General features: G+C 49.8%; 10 protein-coding genes across 10 annotated transcripts; 5 read left to right on the top strand and 5 right to left on the bottom strand.

Moving 5' to 3' along the window:
* Nucleotides 1–387: 387 nt before the first annotated feature.
* Nucleotides 388–2,154, top strand: ASPVEDRAFT_872263 (cytochrome P450; the record flags this gene model as incomplete). Its single annotated transcript, XM_040818012.1, has 5 exons — nt 388–567; nt 622–729; nt 784–952; nt 1,010–1,600; nt 1,656–2,154. 5 exons carry the CDS (start codon nt 388–390, stop codon nt 2,093–2,095), a joined length of 1,488 nt encoding a protein of 495 aa, XP_040662267.1. The 3' UTR covers nt 2,096–2,154.
* ASPVEDRAFT_158013 (prenyltransferase spyF) lies at nt 2,114–3,298 on the bottom strand (the record flags this gene model as incomplete). The annotated part of the gene is made up of 3 exons (XM_040808554.1): nt 2,114–2,785; nt 2,844–3,138; nt 3,199–3,298. 3 exons carry the CDS (start codon nt 3,296–3,298, stop codon nt 2,215–2,217), a joined length of 966 nt encoding a protein of 321 aa, XP_040662266.1. The 3' UTR covers nt 2,114–2,214.
* A 1,085-nt stretch (nt 3,299–4,383) lies between these two features.
* Nucleotides 4,384–5,658, bottom strand: ASPVEDRAFT_78269 (geranylgeranyl pyrophosphate synthase spyE; the record flags this gene model as incomplete). Its single annotated transcript, XM_040816514.1, has 4 exons — nt 4,384–4,780; nt 4,837–5,166; nt 5,237–5,391; nt 5,440–5,658. 4 exons carry the CDS (start codon nt 5,656–5,658, stop codon nt 4,384–4,386), a joined length of 1,101 nt encoding a protein of 366 aa, XP_040662265.1.
* A 470-nt stretch (nt 5,659–6,128) lies between these two features.
* Nucleotides 6,129–7,142, top strand: ASPVEDRAFT_182223 (uncharacterized protein). Its single transcript, XM_040808887.1, has 2 exons — nt 6,129–6,691; nt 6,746–7,142. The coding sequence occupies exons 1-2, from the start codon at nt 6,165–6,167 to the stop codon at nt 6,945–6,947; spliced, it is 729 nt and encodes a 242-aa protein (XP_040662264.1). The 5' UTR covers nt 6,129–6,164; the 3' UTR covers nt 6,948–7,142.
* ASPVEDRAFT_158008 (uncharacterized protein) lies at nt 6,973–8,144 on the bottom strand. Its single transcript, XM_040808553.1, has 2 exons — nt 8,013–8,144; nt 6,973–7,964 (listed from the first exon to the last, which is right to left on the bottom strand). The coding sequence occupies exons 1-2, from the start codon at nt 8,115–8,117 to the stop codon at nt 7,032–7,034; spliced, it is 1,038 nt and encodes a 345-aa protein (XP_040662263.1). The 5' UTR covers nt 8,118–8,144; the 3' UTR covers nt 6,973–7,031.
* Nucleotides 8,145–8,896: 752 nt separating this feature from the next.
* On the top strand, nt 8,897–10,332 carry ASPVEDRAFT_122785 (uncharacterized protein; the record flags this gene model as incomplete). The annotated part of the gene is made up of 4 exons (XM_040806020.1): nt 8,897–9,151; nt 9,217–9,383; nt 9,441–9,857; nt 9,906–10,332. 4 exons carry the CDS (start codon nt 8,897–8,899, stop codon nt 10,330–10,332), a joined length of 1,266 nt encoding a protein of 421 aa, XP_040662262.1.
* Nucleotides 10,333–10,695: 363 nt separating this feature from the next.
* ASPVEDRAFT_67389 (uncharacterized protein) lies at nt 10,696–13,057 on the top strand (the record flags this gene model as incomplete). The annotated part of the gene is made up of 2 exons (XM_040815948.1): nt 10,696–12,062; nt 12,128–13,057. The coding sequence occupies 2 exons, from the start codon at nt 10,696–10,698 to the stop codon at nt 12,936–12,938; spliced, it is 2,178 nt and encodes a 725-aa protein (XP_040662261.1). The 3' UTR covers nt 12,939–13,057.
* Nucleotides 12,528–14,553, bottom strand: ASPVEDRAFT_145975 (uncharacterized protein). The gene is made up of 2 exons (XM_040808079.1): nt 14,476–14,553; nt 12,528–14,411 (listed from the first exon to the last, which is right to left on the bottom strand). Exon 2 carries the CDS (start codon nt 14,264–14,266, stop codon nt 12,968–12,970), a length of 1,299 nt encoding a protein of 432 aa, XP_040662260.1. The 5' UTR covers nt 14,267–14,411; nt 14,476–14,553; the 3' UTR covers nt 12,528–12,967.
* A 320-nt stretch (nt 14,554–14,873) lies between these two features.
* ASPVEDRAFT_48673 (uncharacterized protein) lies at nt 14,874–16,725 on the top strand (the record flags this gene model as incomplete). Its single annotated transcript, XM_040814056.1, has 6 exons — nt 14,874–14,951; nt 15,007–15,181; nt 15,231–16,271; nt 16,322–16,403; nt 16,457–16,517; nt 16,573–16,725. 6 exons carry the CDS (start codon nt 14,874–14,876, stop codon nt 16,723–16,725), a joined length of 1,590 nt encoding a protein of 529 aa, XP_040662259.1.
* A 2,155-nt stretch (nt 16,726–18,880) lies between these two features.
* On the bottom strand, nt 18,881–21,071 carry ASPVEDRAFT_872235 (Zn(II)2Cys6 transcription factor; the record flags this gene model as incomplete). The annotated part of the gene is made up of 1 exon (XM_040818011.1): nt 18,881–21,071. The coding sequence occupies one exon, from the start codon at nt 21,069–21,071 to the stop codon at nt 19,062–19,064; it is 2,010 nt and encodes a 669-aa protein (XP_040662258.1). The 3' UTR covers nt 18,881–19,061.
* Nucleotides 21,072–21,183: the final 112 nt, after the last annotated feature.

Genomic DNA, 21,183 nt, shown 5'->3' with positions numbered 1-21,183 from the left:
TTTGTCTACGCCAGTCGCTAACCGGCGCGTCGGATACAGGGAAGTAGATATTGTAGTACGGCCATGTAATTTAAATTACTTGGATTGCCCAGTATAAGCACTAAGTTGGAGTTTCCACCTGGCCAGACTTAGTTGGGTAGATTGCAGGGACAGAACAAGGCACTAACAAGGGTCTGTTTACCCCGCGGAGGGCAACTAATGAAATAAAGATCAGGTTGGAAATTTGGTAATAATGGAGGGCTCGCTATAGCATGGCCTAGGGAAGTACATGCAGGAAACCTTCTCGACCTTGGGCCTGGATATATGTACCAAGTTGCTACTGGAAGACTATATTAGGGCTGTGTCCAGCTTAACAGATCAGGCGCGCTACTCATCACCAAATCAACAATGACGATGTTTGACATCTTCACCAGCTCTAGCTCTCTTACCAGTCCATTTCCCCTGACTATTGGCATCCTGTCAATCTCATTGTCTGGGGTGCTCTGGTATCTGCGGCGAGAGAAGGGACAGACTCAGGCTGCTCCGCCGGTTTATCCTTTTGATCCAACTACTTTGGACCGAAAAGAGGTATCTCACCATGTTCACTCCTCATACTATACAAGCTTATAATATTTGAAATAGTCCAAATCTCCAATCCTCACGTTCGGAAACTCCATGATCCTACCAAATCGCTATGCCCATGAGATCCGGAACAACGACCTTCTCAGCTTTCGAGATGGACTGGAGAAAGTAGGCTACGCAAATCTAATCTCAATTAAAATTCACTAACAATATACAACTCAGGACTTCCTAACCACAGTCCCCGGCCTAGAAGCCCTCTTCACAGGGACATTCCATAACGACATTGTCTGGGACACTGCATCAGCATTCTCGCGCAAGATTGGCTTGCTGATTGAGCCGCTCTCGACAGAGACAGGCATTTTCTTGCAGGAGAATTGGTCCGAAGATACAGGTACCTTCCTTAATCTGCATGAATGGCGGGGAATTGCTACTAAGTGTATGAAACCAGAATGGCACGCCATCCCGCTGAACGAGTCCATGCAATTCCTCATCGCCCAGCTAACAGCTCGTATATTCGTCGGCAAAGAGCTCTGTCGCAACCATGACTGGATCCAGTTTGCTCTGGGCTACACCGCAAACCGAGCGGCCGCGATCAAGGAACTGCATCAATACGGCCGCCTTATTCCCATTGTACACTGGTTTCTCCCGTCTTGCAGAGCGTTACGGGCTTGTGTTAGGGGTGCTAGACCACTTGTTGAGAATATTTTGAATACTCACAGGAAGATGCACCAGGGTGAACAGAAAGAGGAATCACTAGATGCCCTATCTTGGATTGACGGTGTTGCCGGTAGGACTGGGGTTAAATACGATCCCACGCTCACGCAGCTCCGACTAGCATATGCAGCTGTGCATACAACCAGCGACATGATGACCAAGGTGCTATCTGCAATATGTGAGCACGACGAGCTCGTCAAACCCCTCCGCGAAGAGATCGTGGCTGTTGTGAAAGAGTATGGATGGACTGAAGCGGCATTAGCAAAGATGATTCTGCTTGATAGCGTCTTGAAGGAGACGCAGAGACTGGAGCCGCTTGCGAGCTGTGAGTTTGCTTTATGGTTTGATAGGTAAAGACAATATGCTAATACCTGTGGTAGTCACCCTCTCGCGTATAGCCCGCGAAGCCGTTATCCTGAACGACGGCACCCGCGTCCTCAAAGGCACGCAAGCCCGTCTAACAACTGACAACATGTGGAATTCAGATATCTATCCCGAGGCTGCAAGCTTTGACGGATACCGCTTCGTGAAGCTCCGTGACCAGGATGCAGCTACTGGTGTTTCATCCGGTGGCCTCTCGTTTGTCAGTGTCAGCGCCAACCATATGGGCTTTGGGTATGGGAAACATGCATGCCCTGGACGGTTCTTCGCAGGTGCAGAGACGAAGATTGCGCTGTGCCATATTCTGCTCAAGTATGATTTTGAACTCGTGGATAGGGAGCTTGCAGGGGCCAAGACGGACGGGATGATGATTTGGAGGGATAAGAGGGCGATGTTGAGAGTTAAAAGGAGGAGCGACGATATAGGACTGGAGTTTTAGATAGCTTTCTGAATTATTCTCGAGTTTGATCAAACGGATTCAACATAATGTCAACCTACCAGCATCTCTCCAAAGTTTAAACCTAGCCCTAACACAGCTGTCAATCTACTTGATAAATCCTAACAGCCATTTTCCCCAATAAGCAACTCAACTACACAAACAAAAACCGTCCAAACTCCCAGCGCAAAATTCTCTTTGTGTAACGGCCCCCCACTCTCCGGTCTGCTCTTATCAAACCTAACTAACTGCCCCAAGAACGACCACGTCCAAACCCCCATCCAACCACCCCAAAGCCAATGCGACCCCTGGCCATATAACTGCCACCCCACCGCCCCAAGAACAAGCACCGCAAGAACCATAAGCAAGTAATGGATATAAGAGCCAGCCAGGACATAGGCCGAGTTTACGTTCATCTTCTTGTCGTCGACGACGTCTTGGTAGCTGTATGCGGTGTTTAGGTAGAGTGTCCAGGTGAAGACGGTCACAAACATAGGAAGACTTTGGCTTATAGAGTCCGAGAGGGACTGTGAGTTGCCTTCCGGCTTTATTGCGAGCGTGCCGATTAGGGAGGGGTAGGCGAGCGTGAATCCGAGGAGGTACTGCGGGTAGATATGCAAGCGGCGGAAGATGGGCCGTTTGGCGAAGGGGTACAGGATTGTGCTGAGGGTTACGGGGAGCATTGCGACTTGTCTGAATAGTAATTTTTGTTAATAATCAGAAAGGGTTGTCAAGGCTTGCGCGGACTTACACATTTTCTCCCTCTAGCATCCATGAAACTAGCACCCAGCTTGATATAAATTGAAATGCCATCCAGACCAGTGCTTCTGATGTTGTGACGGCTCCTCTCGCAAGCGGACGGTTCTTTGTTCGAGATACCTGTCTGTCGATGTGCAGGTCTATCCAGTCATTCCAGACCATTCCGGCACCGCAGAAGACGAAGCTGCATATGAAGCAGAGGAGGGCTTGACTGAGGACATATTCGGATGTGACTGAGTCCGGGGAGTGGGTGATCTTGTGGGATCCGGCTAGGATGGTGGCCCAGACTGTACAGATCAAAAGGTTAGTTGAATCAAATAGAATAATAGAAAGAAACGGGTATCTACCTCCGGAAAAGGTGGCGAGTAGTGGGTTGTACCGATTGAACCTCGATAGGGTGATGAGGTCAATGGCTAGTTTGTTCGTGTTCCTCTGCTTGTATGTCATTGTCGGCTTGATGTGAGTATAGGAAAATTTCAATAGTGATAGGCATGGGACACTTATCAGTTTGGATTACCGGTATTTAAGAATATTTGGCTGAGAACCTACTGCATAGGAGTATCCGCCGTTAAAGCACTGCGCATTCCTTTGAGGGCATAGTTCTCCAATACTCTTGTCATGCGGGGTTCTAGGTCAATTACTATTCATGTATAATTAGGATATCCACCATGATTTACTACGTACTTGCTGTGCTCCAAGCTTACATATCTAGACTTGTACTTGCATGGGACTACCACAGTATAGTACGACGGAAAGGCCTTCAATGCAGACTATGCAAGCGCAGTATCTACTAGTTCTGCTTCGTGTAAGCTGAATATGTGCTTTATCGAACTACCTCAATCAAAATCCAAGCACGAGATTTAGCCTAAAGAATCTTCATCAATGAAGGTCTCCACCGGGATGCACTCCATTCTATTATTGACACGGTCAAAGAAACTCAGTCTCCGCTTCAGTTTGGGTTATACTCTGCGTTCTGGACGGCTCATACAGGGCCCAGATTCCTACGGATATGTATAGAATCGTAGATAGGGTAGAATAGCAGTATAAAGTACGTGTTTATACTCTGGTCCCTGATCTGCATAATGCACGGAGTAAACCCACGAATCCCTGTTATGTTGGGGATTGGGCGCCTAAACATCTTCTGTTTTTCAGGGATAAGTTCCTGAAGCGTTTTGCGAGCGCCGTATTAGCTAGTACTGCATATTTAGTTGGAGAGAGAGCATAGTAATAATAAGCTCGGGCCGCATCTCCGTATCTCTTCAACTCTTCCGCCTGATCCTTGCATTCTTCTGCAGCGGACCGGAAGTTACGCTTCTGTAGCTGACTGCATGGGTGCCTAGACTTGTATTATTGGCGTTGGTAATTATAGAGCGCTCATTGGTCTGTTTATAGATGGTTGAATATGTAGTGAAACCCTAATATATTTTATATATTAGACAATAATGCCTAGCTTGGTATGTAAATACGTCCATCTCTAGTAATTGAATTGAAAAACAAGCATAGTAAATTTGAATAAATAAATGAATAGCAAACTACTCCTTGAGCTCCAGAAAGTCCAATATACCCTCCAATCCAGCTGCCTCAGCTGATCCAAACCCAGCAAGCACAGCCCTCGCCGCAGCCATCAACTCCATCAACTTTCGCCTCGTATACTCAAAACTACCCGTCTTCTCCAGAATGCAAATCGTATATCTTTTAACAGCCTCATCGTCCGTTTTCTGACGCAGGATGTTCATAAGTTCAGAGCTGCCGCTGCTGCCACTTGCCGCGCTGCTCCTGATACTATGAACAATCGGATACGAGAACTTGCCCTCGGTGATATCCTCCGCAAAACCCTTGTTCTTCGCATACTGCTCGTTCTGGAGATTCTGGTAGTCGTCCCGGATCTGGAAGATTATTCCTAGCAGATCGACTAGCGGGACACAGTCGCTGTTCCACGTTAGCAAGCTCTCCCGCGCTCTCCCCAATTAAAGAAATAAGCATACTCCTCAACATCGCTCTCCAGCTGTATAAGCTTAATGGCAAGCCTGAATAAACCACCCGTCTTATTCGCCACCATGTCAAGGTACTCCTCCTCGGTAGGACAGGTGAGGGAATCTCTCCAGTAGAGATCCATTCCCTGCCCTCTATGCAGCCGGAGGAGCTCCTCGGTGAAGATAGTAAAAGCGGCGCTGCAGTTCCGCAGTTTCAGCACCTCGCTCTGCGCTTGGAAGTAGGCGTAGTTGGCGGAATTTATTGTCTGGGGGATGCCGAAGATGCTGTGTGCGACGGGGAAGCCACGGCGGAGTTTGGAGGAGTCTTCGATGTCGTCGATTCTGCAGGTAATGTTAGATTGCCGGAATGATTTCCAAGGGTTGAAAAGACGGATATGAGCAGGGGGGATACAGTAATGAGGCTACGTGTAGTAGCCCGACCACCCGCTTTATGATCTCTAGCTGCTCGTCGGGGATTCGGAACCACTCGTTAAACGCTGAGATGAGCTTTCCGCGGATGTCTTTACCTGGTAGGCCTGTGATGTAGTGGAGGGGAGCGCAGATGATCTATCCGGGCTTAGCTGACTGCTTTTCTTGAATTGACAGAAGACATACCTCTTCTTCCATGTTCTTGCGTTGGTGGGTATCTGCTCCATTCGTGGCTGGGAATGTGCCCTCGGAGGAATGTGGTTTTATCATGGAAGGAGTCCGTTGGATGGAGTGTCCGTTTGTCTGTGAGAAGTGAGGGTTGTGTATGCTCCACCGGGGTGGATGATGCTGTTGGTATGGCTGGGGGGCATTGAAGGCATCGAACGGGTGCATCGTGCTGGACATGATAGACGGCCGAGATTAAGTTGTAGAAGTATAGATAGAATGAAGTTATCTTGTATTAAGATGGCCTTCGTTTATATTCTGCAGATAATTCTCGGAGCAACGAGACTGTCATGATATTGATACAAAACATCGGGAAACAAGGCGACTGGATGTAAATTCACAATACCAGTGACAATATGAAAACATTAGCTCTATATTGTAACAGAAGATGGGTGACTTCAGGATCCTGTTGGAGATGCATGTTATGAATTAGGGCTGGCCAGAACAATCCCGCACCAGCAGCGTGTCTGAACCGGTAATACTCTGCGCAGACGCTAATAAACACCCACTTAACAGACACGGAGGATATTCCGAATTATTATGCGAGGCTGAGGGCTCTGCAACGCAGCTGCAGGGGTCTCGATCCATAGCCATCCTCCACACTTCCCCTCAATCTGAATGAGATAGAAAGCATCTTCCCAGATTCCAAACCTCGAAGCAACCACCAAAAATCACCCCTATCCATCATGGAAGAAGGCTGGGACTTCGAGTCCTCCCCTCCCTCATTCAAACAAGTCCAGCCGCTGCTGCTAACCCTATTCTCCCTCTCCGGCACCGGCTGGCTCATAAACTACGTCACGACAATCCGCACCGCGTATCGCGACCGCACCCCAGGCGTATCCCTGGTAGCCCTAACCAACAATCTAGCATGGGAACTTGTCTTTGCAATCCTGCACCCGCCGCCGCTGCCCGTCGCGAAAGCTATACTACGCTCGTGGCTATTTGTTGACATCTTTGTTATATACACCACGGCTAAGTTCGCGAGAGCTTCGTCGAGTAGCTCCAATGCACCGCTTTTGCACAGAGATCTGCACTTTTTTGTGCTTTTTGGGATCTTGGGGTTCTTCTCTGGACACTGGGCGCTCTCGGTGCTGCTTAGCCCGATCAAGGCGTTTTATTGGAGCGGGATGATGTGCCTGGTTGTGATGAGTGGGACGGCGCTGGGGATTCTGGTTCAGAGGGGTCATACGCGTGGGATGTCGTATGGGATGTGGTATGTTCCTATATTCTATCATGGGTAATGCAATAGCTAACTTGGATTGTGCAGGCTCTCACGCTTCATCGGGTCGATATTCGCGGTGGCGAGTTTGTTTCTGCGGTCGACGTACTGGCCGCAGGTATGGGGGTGGTCGGATAATATCCTGATGCGGTGGTTCTCAGGGGCGTTTGTGGTGCTGGATGGGCTGTATGGTGTTTGCTTTTGGTATACTCGGCGGGTTGAACAGAGGCAGAGAGACAAGGTGGACTAAGTTCATGACTTCAACAGATCTAGAAGCTGATTCCGTTCAGTTGTTGAATTGATAAGACAATCATTACTACCCTAGCTAACCAACTTAACTTAGATGTGCCTTCGCAGGAACAGCAGCGACTTTAAACCCATGCCTAGGAGCATGCACTCTCACGGAAACCTCACCCTCAGTCGTATCCAGCGTAATCTCTTTACTGGTGAACCCAACAAGCTTCCCTTTTGTTTTATGGTTCGCCCCAGTATCAGCCGGCCACAACAACACCTCCTGTCCCTGATGGAGCCCCTGGGCCTTAACAATGGGATCATTCTCCTCTACACGCGCCTCATCTTGATCCTCAACACCAGCCTTCCCAAGCCACGCAGCAACCTTCTCCCCCGAAACGGTCTGGGGCCTACGCAACCCCTTCTGCGCCTCCCCCACAGCCCTCTCAAACCTCTCAACCCAGCTATACACCTTTGGAAACTTCTCCGCAGTAATATGCTCCTCAGGAACAGCCCCGGGAATACTAAACAGCCAATGCAGCGGCCAAACCAGCTCAATATCGGCCAAACTCGGGTCCTGCGTTTCCGCCACCCACTGCCGCCCATCAGCCAGGAGGGTGAATTCCAAGAACTCGAGTGTCTTCTTCACTTCGACAATTGCGTCATTGCGCGCGGGAAGGACGAAGTGTTCTGCGAAATTAAAGCCCGGTGGGCCGCCGAGCATCTCGGCGCGGTCTTTTAGGAAGGCTTCGTCGTGGATTAGAGGGGTTGACGGGAGGAGGACGCAGACGACGTTTTTGAAGAGTGGGGTGTCGAGCGTGTAGGAGGCGAGGAGGTGGGTGAGGGTGTGTTGGGAGGGTGTTGCGGTGGATTTGAAGGGGGGTTTAGTTGTGGATGACGGGGTGAAGCGTTCGAGGCGGTTGAGGATTAGGGGGGTGTCGAGGTAGACATCGCGGCCGATTGCGAGTAGGGGGATGCGGCGGTAGCGGATGCCGAGACGGGCGAGGTCTGGACGGGGGAGGATGTTTGGTTGGATCTGGTGATATTAGCTGTTGAATATTGTAATTATAGTGAGGTGTCGTACGCATTCATCATAGGGGATGCCGCGCAGGGCCAGATAGTACAGGACTCTGGCTGCGAATGGCGAGCCTGGATAGTGGAACAGGACCGTGGGGGGTTGCGAAGCCATGAAGAGCAATGGAACAATGAATAAAAAGGAATGATGGGATTGTTAGAAGAAAGATAAAAAGGAGATGACGATATATTGGCCCCGCTCTAGTTCCTCGGTAGCTCGGCCTATATCCACTTTTATGATAACATATGAAGAGCATAACGCTATGATGATAATTATGACAACATGAATCTGAACATGAGGGCACTGGATATTTAACCAGCTGGAGCTTTCCCGACGGTATAGATCTGCCTCCATCCAAGGTATGTATACGTATGCTGTTCTGATCTCCTGGACGCAGGGTACGTCATAACCAATCTCACTGGGACTTGAACAAAAGAAAAACAATTTAAGTTAGAATAAATTAGAATAAAATAAAATAAAATAAAATAAAATGAATGAATCTAACATGGAATAGACGGCTTATTTATGGCGACAGCATACACGTTATGTTTTGTTGATCTAACTGTCGCTCCCTGCCATCTGGATAGTTCAGGCCGTTAGGGTTTCCCCTGTCAGTGACACAGAGCAGCCTTGCATCAGCCAGTTATATAAATAAAGAGACCAGACGATCTGTATAAAAGCTTAAAGCTTATACCAGTGGATCCGAGGTTTATTAATTCCAGAAAAACAGCACATATTCTAATCCCCTCGGCCCGCAGTGGATTACAATATCATCCCAGCATATTTAAAGCCATCCCAACAATCCAGTAAATCAGGACATTCCCATTCTCTGGCTTAAATAGTGTGGATTTCCTTTGAAGTTGCAACAACCTTTGGTATAACGACACTTCAATATGATCAGCACCTTCATTACTCCGTCCCATGAATGGGAGAACCACTGGGTAGTCATCACCGCAATCGCCGGCTATACAGCACTGGTCTGGCTTCTCCGACACCGTCGCATGAAGCAGATCCAGGCGCCCTTCAGTTCCGGAAAAAGACAGCTATCGTCCATGACAGTCAAGGAATCGTACGAAATTATCGAGCAGCTCCAGACCCTCGAATTCCCATATGCATTTTCCAAGGGTCGGCGGATGGCTTTGTTAAAGGTATGACCGCGGCATACCCAGTCACCGAGCCAGTGACTGTGAGTCTAATCTAATATATTGTCTAGGCTGGAGGAATCCCAAGCATGTCGAAGTTATTCGCCGTTACGGGCCAGAACAACAAGCGCAATGCCGGGAGACGCGCAGTCGACACCGAGATCCTACTGCGCGAGGCCCAGTCCAAGCCGCGCGATTCTGACCGATACGCAGCGGCTGTGGCGAGAATGAATTATCTGTAAGACAAGTAACCCCAAGAGCTAAAAGGATATGTTCAGTCTTACTTACCTCCCAGACACTCACGCTATCGCCGTGCCGGTAAAATCACCGACCCCGACCTCCTGCACACCCTAGGGGATGGCCTGGCAGAGATCCTCAATGTCGTTTCTCGAGAGGAATGGCGTGAGTTCACAGACGTTGAAAAGTGCGCACTGGGCGTGTTCCATCGCCACCTAGGCGAAGACATGGGCATCCCATTCGACCCGCTCCCTTCAGCATCAGAAGGCTGGACCGATGGAGTGCATTTTGGCAAAGAACTGGTAGACTGGACAGTCCGCTACGAAGAGGAAGTTGCGAAGCCGGTGGCGACAAATGACCAGTATGTCAGGGTTTATGTTGATTCGGCGCTCTCGTCGCTTCCGGGGGTTTTGAGGACGACTGTGCGGAAGGTGTTGGGATATGCTTTGGATGATGTGATGCGGACGAGTTTGTGGTGAGTTTTACCAAGATATTTCACGCTTTTCTCGGCTTACTCTTTCAGTATTGAGAAACCCGGTCCGATATTCTGCTTCGTGCTGGGTTTTATCCAGGAAGCGCGGAAACTGTTACTTCGATACCTGGCACTGCCACGCCCGTCGTTTCTTGCTGTCAAACCAGTACATGATAAAGCAAACCCTGAGACGAAATTATATAATTTCGAGAGAAAGGGCCTACAGCCATGGTATATGAAGGCCAGCTTTGCGTCTAAATGGGGACCTGCCGCGTTGCTGGTCAAAGCTTTCGGGGGGAGGGTGCCTGGTGCACAGGGAGACCGATATATATCTCAGGGATACGATCTGATGACTATTGGTCCTGAACCGCAGAAAGGAAAAGGAATTGAAGAGATGGAGGTGGATATTGAGGCTATCAAGGCAAAGGGTGTGGCTACCTGTCCGTTTTCTCAAGCGAAGTCTGGGGCTTTTAATTAGTTAGACTGCGTTCTAGTTAGGTAAAAGTAGGAAACAGGTGAAGCCTTATTACTCAGTCTGATCAATAAATCATTAATGCAAGTTGAGCCACCCTCCACGGAGGTGCCTGCAGCCAAGGCCTTGGAGCCTTTAGGGCAAAACACCACGAATCGAATAAGTCAACATGTTGGCTCAGCCTCGCTCGCGCACCTGCTGCCGCCCAGTGCCCGGACTAGTACCCAATGAACGGCGCACGCAGAGATCGTGTTGATAATTGCCCGAGTTGGCCCCTTTCAGGTCCAGTCTTGGCCAGGTGGAAGATTCAAGAGGCTTAAAAGAGCCCCATCCCATGCCAGATCTGATTATCTGGATAAATGGCCCATCATGTCCAGTCCCATCCCTCTCGACCCAATACCAAGGGCGTCGCAAGACTCGCATTCGACAGATAGAGACAGAGACCACGACAGACCGCCGAGTATCAACGAGGACCTCCCACCTCACTATGAGCCCCCAAAAGAACAAACCCAGATGGGATTGCACCGCCGCTCCATCCAGGCTCTTATTCTAGCGCTGTTTTATGCGGCTCTCGTGCTTGCTCCATGGGTGATTATTTGCACTCGCGCGGACCGCCCCATCACTGGGTATTATAGAGACTACTTGTACACATACGATGACGCCAAATCGCCGTATAGGAAAAATGAACGCTGGTACCGCGCTGCCCGGATCATCCAGGTCATCGCGAGTGTGCTCACTCTACCCCTGATCTCCGCCATCTGCGCCAGGGCTGCAGTCATCTTCATGCAGCGCCAGCAAAACCTCACAATGCCGCAGCTCATGACCCTGGCAGACAGGGGCTGGATGGATCTGGCGACATACAGACGGATCTATCTTATGCAGTGGCGTCACTACGGCAGCGCGTTCCTCCTATTCGCACTGCTGGTCAGCCTGCTAGGGCTGATTATCTCGCCGATCCAGTCCATATTCCTGACCACGCAGGCCGTCAAAATCCCAACCGAACACCAGCGAGTGTCGTCTCTCTGGGACCTCCTTACCTACATCCAAACCACCACAGCGTCATCCAGCGAGGACAACAATCTCGCCACAATCATGACCCGCGCAGCCCTAACAACCACAACCACCGACGAGCTGCATTCCCAGCTCTGGCCCGGCGCAAACGTCTCCTGCGACCCTTCAACGTACGAATATTCCTATCGACTAGACATCTGCTCGCGCAAGGGGGCGACCTTCGAGAACATCTCCGAATACCCCGACCCATTCCTCGCCCAGCTCCCAGCCAACTTCCACACGGGCCTCCTCCGCCAATTCCTACCGCGGATTAACTCGACAGCGCAGGTTCAGTCTATCTCCGAAGCCGAGTTCCCTGAAAATTGTGATACATTGCCAGGCGCCTTCTTCGTGGAGTATACCAATACAACACAGTACTCCAATACGATACAGACATGGGGGTTGAAGGCCTGTATGCCGGCGAATGTCATGCAGTCGCCGTGGAAGGCTACGCGTGATCGCCATGACTTTGTCGAAGAGCTGTTTCTTGACGTCAGGCTGGATGAATACAGTTCTACGGATCCGAGTCGCGCGATCTACAGAATCACGCTTGCCACGACAAGTGGCTACTTCGAGCTGCCGAACTATATGAACGGCGGCGTTGCAGGGTTCTTGCTGGATAAAGACCCGGATGCGCTTTGCGATGACTATTGTGAGGACCAGGGGGCGTATATTATGGAATCAAGGTAACTATCCTAACTAACCTGCCACTCTCAATACAACAGTTGCGTTTGCTAACATCAAATTGTAGATACAAGCGGCAGACCGATATAACACCGATCCCCGGTGACATCCAAGTCGTCAAAAACAAAGGCCCTCTACTAACAACAGCCCTGGCTCTCTTCGGCGAAGGCTCCTACATCGAAACACGCGCCAAACACCCAGAAATCTACAGCCCCCTCGTAACATACAACAACAGTGCCGAAGACCGGCCCAGCAACTTCTACGCCTGCAGGGAGCTCGTCCCCCTTGGCCACCTCGTCTCCAACACACCCTCCAACATAAACGACTGCATCCTAGTCTCCGACGGAGACCGGCCAGACGTGCGTAATCAAATTGCAGACTGGCTGGAGAACTTCCTCGCGAAGCCCGAGCGGCTCGAGAACGCATTTAACGCGGCGGCGTTCATCGCGACGAAGAAGTGGCTTGAGAATCCGGCTGGTTGGATTTCGTCTTCTGCGGACCGGAGGGTTAGTTTCGATATAGGGGCTGATACACAGGTCCCTGCTATTTCGCGCGCGGGTGTTATCGTGTGTTCGGTGCTCCTGGGGTTTAATGTCTTGGGTGTTTTGGTGCTGGGGGTGTATGCGGCTTGGTCGCCGAGGTGGACGAGGGTGCTTGATTCGTTTGCCATGATGAGGATTGGGGGTGCGATCTCGCGGCATGTGCCGCTGTTTATGGCGTATAGGTTGGATCTGGTGAAGGAGCTGAGGGCGCAGCCTGGGTGGATGGGGGACCAGATGCCTGAGAGTGAGAGCGTTGGGATGCTGGGGCTTGGGGGGCCGTTGCTGTTAAGGAGGGGGAGGAAGTATGTCTCGTATCATAAGGAGCCATTGCACTAGTTGTTTATACTAGATCAAACGGCCTGCTGTCATTCTATAATAACCGACTCAGTGTGTATCCCATCCAGTCCGCAGAACGTATATTCAATATCCAACCTCGCCGCAGACCGTTGAAGGTCCCCGGGGATATGCACAAAAGACAATGCCTCGATTCTGCGCCATACAGGAATCTGTTCCATGTACTCTCCCATTTGCCCCTCTTCAATTTCAATGACCCGCTCAACCACCCTAGCAGTAGAGAGACTATCCCAAGCCGCCTCGCGAATGAACTGTCTCCGGAGAATGCGCAAAGCCTCACGACGGACGGTAGGATGTCGGCATTTAGCGCCTATTATGTATAGAACGGGGATGAATCCGATTTCCGGGGTAAATGTTGACATTGACGACGAATACTGCTCATGCGCCGCCGCAACTTCGTCCGCTAATATAATGCATTTCTGGAACTGGGGCAGAAACTTGTCGTAGTCCATTTCTCGCCCGGGGCCGTATCGGAGGAGAATGCATGCTATTGTATGTTGTAAGCGGAGGAGTGATACAAGAGGGCCTTTAATTTCAAAGTCTGACCCTGAGCCGCGCAGGAGAGATTCAAAAAGACCCTCCCATGTCTCTAATTGCGCCAGAACGAGGTCCTTGAGTGAAGAAGGTAAAGCCGGCATCGTACCCGTTGGGCACATTTGCTGCTCTGTGTTGCGCAGCCTCATTACCTGGGCGATGAGGATCTGGAGGTAGTCGGCTGCTTCGTTGAGTGAGCGAAAGGTACTATCACGGAGGGCAAGGGAGAGGAAGGTCTCTTCGATGTTGGCTGGAGTCCAGTCGACCAGGAACATGACGGCCTGCATGTCGAGACGGCGAATCTGTTCTGTGACCTGGCTGATAATCGTACTAACTCCGGACTGAGAATCGTAGGTACAGTTTTCGATGAGAGCAACACCTCCGCGCAGGTGTTTCATTGCTTGTACGTCGTCTCCTGCTAGATGATCAAAGCAGGTAAAGAGATAACAGACCAACATCGTGACAGCCGTGGTTTTGGCATCGCCACTTTCAGTGTTCAACAGGAGTTGGATGGCGCGGTTATAGTATAGCAAAGGCGTCTTATCTGGTAGTCGGTCTTTCAAAGCAGGCGGTTGATATACTCGACTGTCAGAATAATCTAGGTATCTTCGGTGCATCAAGGCCAGTGCAATAGCAGCATGTCGCACTGATGGCACGGTTTGAGAGAAGAGCATAAGGGTATTCCTCCACTCTTCGCAAGGGCGGTACTGATTCAGATGCTTGATCGAAATGTCCCTGAAAAAGGTGATTGCCTCTGCTTGGGTTGGCTCAGTCATAGGTAAGATCAAGAAGGATCCGAGGTTCTGCAAATGACATTTCGCAGTGTCGCAATCTGCTTCAGTATAGCCATCGCAGGCACGACCAGTCGAACGGCATTTCAAGCATGAAGGGTGAGATAGATCGCATTTAATCCGTCGTATCCTGGGATGTCAGCTGGATCTTGAACACAGTCAATCACTCTGTAGCAAAACGTAAAGAAGCATACTTGCAAGTTTTACAGCCCAGCCTTGACTTTGGAGAGAACTTGCGAGGCTTTCTTCTCCAGGCGTGAGTGTCCTTCTTCCCATCCATCGGAGCTGGCAGAGATCATGAAGCATCAGCAGGAAAGGAACTGATGCGGGGAATAAAAATAGCTTAAATTAACCAGTGGGGGCTGTGTAAATGTTATTGGCCAGTTCGTACATGCGGGTCTGATCGACATTGCAGCCTGCAGGTATACAGAGCATCACCGGTATAATTGTGATCGAATATTGACTGGCTTGTTCGTACAAGTGGACACAGAACAGGCATTTGGTATGTAAATTCAGCTGCCTGTTGAATATCCTCTAAATAGTCCAATATCGCGGTTTCAGCTCAAGCACTGAACACAAAACTCAAGATACAATGCGACTCGCGATAGGCCTCCTTTTCCTAAGCCTGGTAGTGAACGCCCACAGTGTGTCTGTCTCTGGATTCGACGATGTGAGTGAACTTACGGTAAATGACTTACGGTGAAAGGCTCAAGCTGACCATCTAGATTGAACCATCAGCCAACCTGTCCTGGACACCATGCTTCGACACCCTTAACTGCTCTAGACTACAGGTTCCTCTGGATTATGCAAACAGGGACCTTGGAACGACGTCGATTGCCTTTATAAAGCTGGCTGGAGAAAATGCCACCGTCAACTCTCCCAGCATTGTGATCCTCCCTGGTACGCTCCATTCCATCATTCATGCAGCTTTGTCCAACTAATGTTCTAGGCGGCCCCGGTGGCTCTGGCGTCGATCTACTCCTCTCATACCAGAATTTAATTGGGGGGATGTTCGGAGAGCAGTACAACTTCGTCTCATTTGACCCCCGCGGTGTGAACAACAGTGGCTTGCATATCAACTGCTTCAACGATGCAGAAGCAAGGTCGACTTTCTATCGACTGCACAGAACAGGCGCAACTAATATCTCAACGTCGCTGGAGGAACAGTACTATTCAAGCTCCATATATGGCGAATGGTGTAATAATGCCGTCGAGACCAACTCACCCGATTCATACTATGTCACTACCCCAGCGGTTGCCAATGACCTGCTGACATTCACCGAGGCTGAAGCTGAGCTGGCTGGTCAGTCACCAGAAACCGCAAGGTTGTGGTGCTATGGTATTAGTTACGGCACTGTCACCGGCAGCACATTCGCATCCCTGTTCCCTGACCGCGTCGGGAGAATGGTCCTTGATGGTGTTTTGAACGCAGAGCAATACTACACCAACTACTGGACGGACAATGTTGATCAAATGGACGAGGCTATGGAAACATTCTCGACCTTCTGCCACTTTGCTGGACCTGACAAGTGCTCATTCTGGGGCCCTACGCCGGATAATATCACAGCAAGAATGGATGACATCGTCCACCAGCTTCAGAACCATCCAGTCGCATTAAGCGGCCTTGGTTCAGGCCTGCCGACAATGGTCACTTATTCAGACCTGAAGACTCTTTTTATCAACACGCTATACAACCCGCAGGCAATGTTTCCAGGAATGGCCGATATCCTGCACCATGCCGAGCGTGGGAATGTGTCTGCCCTTGCGAACATGTATGACCAGTCGAACTCTATAAGCGATGCCCGTCTCGCCATTACGTGCACTGATTCGTATCGACGGAACAAACTAACTACCCTGGACGAGTTTAAGTCATGGGCAGAGTACTTGGTCTCCAAAAGCAAGTATATCGGTGATATCTACCCCAGCTTACTGGAGGGTATCTTATGCCGGTCATTCAACCCGCAGTTACCTGATAGCATGGTAATTAAAGGTAGTCTCCCTCTCTTTCGTCTTCTAAAACAAAGTTAATCAGTAATGCAGACGACATAAGTGCACACAAGCATACCTCCTTCCCGATTCTCCTTACGAGTAACACCATCGACCCTATCACGCCATTACTATCGTACGTTTGAAAATTATCTACATTGGACGTTTCACTAATTACATTTCTTATAGGGCGCGCAAGATAACCTCTCAGCTTTCCGGATCGGTGCTTTTATTGCAAGAAGCTGTTGGTGTAAGTGTCAATTCCCATTCCTACGGAGTCCACGCTTACAGTACTCCTGAATCAGCATACGGTTATCAACCAGGGGGCGTCAGACTGTTACTTTGCACATATCCAGGGGTATTTTGAAGGAATAATTCCCTCGCCCAACACTACATGCCCTCGCCAGTATATTCCTTTCATAGATACCTCCCCATTTATGCCTGCGGCCCGGGTGTGAGATTAGGGCTGAAACTGCTTTAGGTTGGAGTAGCTAGCGTGTCGCATAGAAATTGATTGGGCAGATGAATTAAACAAATTATGGTGTTTATTAATTTTCCAGGGCAAATTATTTGTGTGATGCAATGCCGCCTTACGTTTGTTCGTTGAATACTGAAGGTGATGAGATTATGAATATACCCGCGGCTACTTACTGGGCACATGTAACAGCCCCATGTTACGTACAAAACACGAGGCCCTCATTATTTCTATCGATTATATTGCTTCGGTGTTCTGATTTATGGTTATATACCTTTCGTTGACTTCATTTCCCTGTTTAGCAGGTCGCCTTTCCTTGCTGTAAAATAATGGCAGCCTCATGTTACCGTATATGCGCCTTCTGCGAGGCAAATAATTTATGGTGTGATGCCTCTTTTGGCGGATTTCCATGTACGAGATGCCGGTCCATGAGAACATCATGCTGTGCGCGTGGTAAAGTTCCCATTAGGTATGTGTTATTCCACGGCAGTTAGGGGGGTATTTGATCGGATATAGCTGACTCGAGACCTGTGGTAGTCCTAATAGCCCCTCTGGGAGTACCTATGGTAGGAGACCTAATCACTGTGAGATTTAGAGCTAATCATGACTTATCAAACTCAGCGGTGGGAATTCAGCCCGAGACTGAAAGTGAATACCTACGAGGCATGGCCGAGGACTCTCAGGTTCATCTCACAAAACCTCTTGATAATCTCGTCACAGAGCTGCATGACTTTCTCGGGTTGGGCCATTCATCTCTTGCTTTTGTGCCTGTGTTACCGCAATTCATCCAGAGATTGCCGGAAAATGTCCCAGAAGAAGATATGGAATATCTGGAGATCAAGGGAGCTTTCCGCGTGCCAGACACGATCTTTCGGCGTGAACTACTCAAAGTCTTTGTTGAGAACGTCTATCCGTTTCTTCCCGTTTTAGATTTGGAATCATTTCTCCTTCCTATCGTTTCCAATGACGGGGCGCAGCCCGTTAGCTTGCTCCTGTTCCACGCTGTTATGTTTTCGGCAACAGCGTTTGTTGAGCTGAAGCATATCCACAACGCTGGATATGAGACCCGAAAGGAACTACGCGAAGCGTACTATAGGAGAGTCCGAGTATGTTGGGGCGCTCCCTGGAAACAGACAGACACGATAGACATTGTGTGTTCTAATCTTGCAATGTAGGCGTTTTACGACTTTGACATTGAAAGAGATCGGGTGGTTCTTATTCAGGCCCTCCTGCTCATGACCTATTGGCATGAAACCCCGGATATCCCCAAGGACTCTCAACACTGGCTCAACGTGTGCTGGTCGCTCGGGGTGTCAATCGGCCTCGACTGCGACCCTTCAACGTCAGCCATGGCCCCGCAACTTCAGAAAATATGGAAACGCCTTTGGTGGTGTCTGTACACTCGGGATATGTTACTTGCGCTGAATCTACGACGGCCATTGTGCTATGTGAAGGATAATCATGAGCAGCTTCCCCTAGTCTGTGTGGAAGATTTCAGTATCGGCTACCATTCAACTAAGATAATCATGGCACTAGGCGGCTGTAACTTGCTGCAAAATATCCAGCTTCAGCTTCAATTGGCGGTGGGATTCATTAAGAAAGCAAAGTTGTCGATGCTCATTAACAGAGTACTCCTTCTACGTGACCACCAGGAGAAGAATTGGTGTCAAGAGTCGTGCACTGATCGAGGATGGGAAGCGGTTCAGAGTTTACAAGCCTGGTGCGACGAGCTTCCTGTAGAGCTTCAATACGCGTCCCTACAGGCAGACTCAAACAATCTGGACCATGCAACGAAGCTCCTCCACATACAACGTGCGTGGATTCGACTGATATTCCTCGCAGCTGTAGGAACACTCCATCGAGAAAGCCAAAGGCCACCGGGAGTGCAGTATGAAAATATTATATGCGAGACATCGTCGATCTTGCAGGACCTGAATCAACTTGGGCTTGTCCAATATCTCCCAACTACAACGGTTGCATTGCTTGTGCCAGTCCTCGCAAGGCAAGTTCTTAAATTTAGGGACAGCAAAGGCTGTGTTGTTGGAATCGAGGATTTTGAACGATTTTATCAAAGCATGCAGGTTTTGGGCACATTTGGCCAAGTCTACCCCTCTGCAGTTACCGTACAGAGTTTCTTTGAGGGAGCTCTCCGCAGTGCAAAGCAGGGTCACAGTTATACATCCATGCCGTCAGCCATACGTAGCCTGCTTACAGAGGAGGAGCAAAACGAATTCGTCTCAAGTGGACTTTGTGGAGTTCGAGGGAATATGTGATATAGAAAGATAATAAGATAGCTATCATAAATGCATATCTGTATACTTAAGGCTGAAGGTAGGACCATTCATCAACAACCGAAGGAAGAAAGCCTGGCATTAATAAGGAGTCATCTGCAGGTCCTCCCTGCATAACAGTCTCCCAGTTCGAACCGAAGAGATAATTATTCATCAGGCTACTATATTCCTGTGTATCCCCTTCCAAGTCCGCGGGAATGTCGTTTTGAAGTGTAGTTGCATTTACTTCCAATTGCCGAGGCGAGGCACCATTAGGCGAGGTATTCTGGTGTCTCATATTGAGAAAGTCGAAAATCTCCATTGCCCATTCACCGGGCTCCCAGAATTCCTTGACTTCGTTCAGAATAACGCGGCAGTTGTCCAAGCTTGCGCGTGCCATTTGAGTCACCACTGGGGAGCTATTCTGGGTCTGCCGGTAATGGACAATGCCGGCGACGAAGAAGCCTGGAAAGGCTTCATGAGGGAGGTAGGATAGGCGGGCCTTGGTTACAAGAGTGATCGCCTTGGAGGCAATATCTCTGGCAGCTGATTCGACGAGTTCTTGGGCCGGTTGGTGAAGCGTTTGCGGGCGAGATAAATTAGGCTTATCAATATAAAGGAGAAGGAGATAGTAGTTGTAGATTATTTCTAACGCAGTGGACCACAGTACAGATGGAGATCCACCCGGCCACCGCTGGAAAGAGAGATCCAGGTCCGCTCGCCAGGTCTCCAGTTCTGCGTGGACGGTCTGTGGATAGAGCTGCGCTGCCGAGCGGCAATGGGTGATATTCCGCATGATTGGAGCTAGACGGGCCATTTGGATTTGATAGAAGGCTTCGTCATGGCTCTCGTAGACAAAGTCATTTGGCGTGAGCATTTCTGCGTCAGAATGAGGAAGGTCGATGCGAAAGGGGCGTCCAAGGAGAACGGCGCAGTAGGTATCCCGTACTACCAGCGTCCACCACAGCCTTCTTAGTAACCCTGTATCGCCCCCGGGGGCGTTGGACGAGGCTGTCGAACGATGGAGACCTAGCGAGATAGCAAATGTGACGCCGAAGCCAATCCAGGAACAGGGATTCCAATAGCTTTGCATTTGAGGGCCGCGGAAGCTCAGCATAATAGCCACCTGAAGAAGGATGATCTTGTTGGTCTCATAGCTGGTATCGAATAGCAGCTTTGCTTTCTGATAGAAGTGGCGGCGGGCATCGGATCGAGACTGAAACCCTGCGGAATGCAGTTTGTAGGGCTCACAAAATGTTGCCCCGATGAAGCAAACAGCATGGAGAAGAGTCCATGGGAGCTTGTGCTCTTTGTGTACCTTCTCAAGCTCAACCTTGTTCACTATGGAATACAGGGGATGGAAGCGCGTGAGATAAACGGCGACCAGATCATCCAGTGTCCTTTCTGACGGGGGCGTGAAAACGCCCTTGGCCTTTAGATACGCGATATCTGCTTGATCTAAATGCGATGGGTGGACGTCTTTCTGGATAACTTCCAGGTTGGCACTATTGCATATATGCCCCGATGCATCATGCAGCTGGGGGTGGTCCTGGGGGAATTCTTCCAGTGCAAACGTCAACGGTGACGGTTCTCCAAGAAGAATCAGCCCTAGTCTTCCTTCACTCTTCTTGTCTCTCCAACTGAGAAACTCCTCAAACATGGCTGATTTGGAGCGCGATGTCGAACCAGTCGAGCTGGCTACCGACTGCTCAGAACTTGTTTCTAAAGGCGAGGCTGTCTCTGCAGGGACTTCAACAGGAGCTTGACTGGCGGTAGACTTTCTTCTTGCAGCTGCATTACCCTGTGCGCCTGGACATAATGGGTCAGGTCCATCAGATGGCAATTGCAATTGTCGTTTGAGTCGTAGGTCGCGGGCTGCATTTCTATCGTAGGTGCCTCGTCGTGACAGGGCCAGGGTGCAATCATCTGTTTTATCCATTCGACATCGACTACAGGGCAGTCCATTCTGTACGGCATCGCACTTGATTTTGCGCTGGCTGCAACGCCTGCATGCCTTTGCTGCCCTGAGTCGTGACTTTCGGTTGGTACTTGGTGACATTATGGTGTCTGGAATGCAATGAGGCGAAGGGAAAGGAGATTTCAGCAATTAAGTGCTGTGCGGGGTGTGATCCACCGTAATTGGCAATCTGGGGCATCTGGGGAATCGCCCA

The sequence above is a fragment of the Aspergillus versicolor genome (assembly GCF_001890125.1).
Source record: "Aspergillus versicolor CBS 583.65 unplaced genomic scaffold ASPVEscaffold_1, whole genome shotgun sequence".
Lineage (NCBI taxonomy): Eukaryota > Fungi > Ascomycota > Eurotiomycetes > Eurotiales > Aspergillaceae > Aspergillus > Aspergillus versicolor.
The sequence above is the reverse complement of the archived record's forward strand: the minus strand, read 5'-3'. Positions and strand labels throughout refer to the sequence as shown.

What these genes read in the sequence shown, in the direction of transcription:
- ASPVEDRAFT_182223 (XM_040808887.1), top strand. Translation starts at nt 6,165, where the DNA reads ATGGAAGAAGGCTGGGACTTCGAGTCCTCCCCTCCCTCATTCAAACAA. An exon ending in GGGATGTCGTATGGGATGTG is followed by an intron (nt 6,692 to 6,745) that starts GTATGTTCCTAT and finishes TGGATTGTGCAG; the next exon opens with GCTCTCACGCTTCATCGGGT.
- ASPVEDRAFT_158008 (XM_040808553.1), bottom strand. Translation starts at nt 8,117, where the DNA reads ATGGCTTCGCAACCCCCCACGGTCCTGTTCCACTATCCAGGCTCGCCA. An exon ending in GCATCCCCTATGATGAATGC is followed by an intron (nt 7,965 to 8,012) that starts GTACGACACCTC and finishes TAATATCACCAG; the next exon opens with ATCCAACCAAACATCCTCCC.
- ASPVEDRAFT_145975 (XM_040808079.1), bottom strand. Translation starts at nt 14,266, where the DNA reads ATGACTGAGCCAACCCAAGCAGAGGCAATCACCTTTTTCAGGGACATT.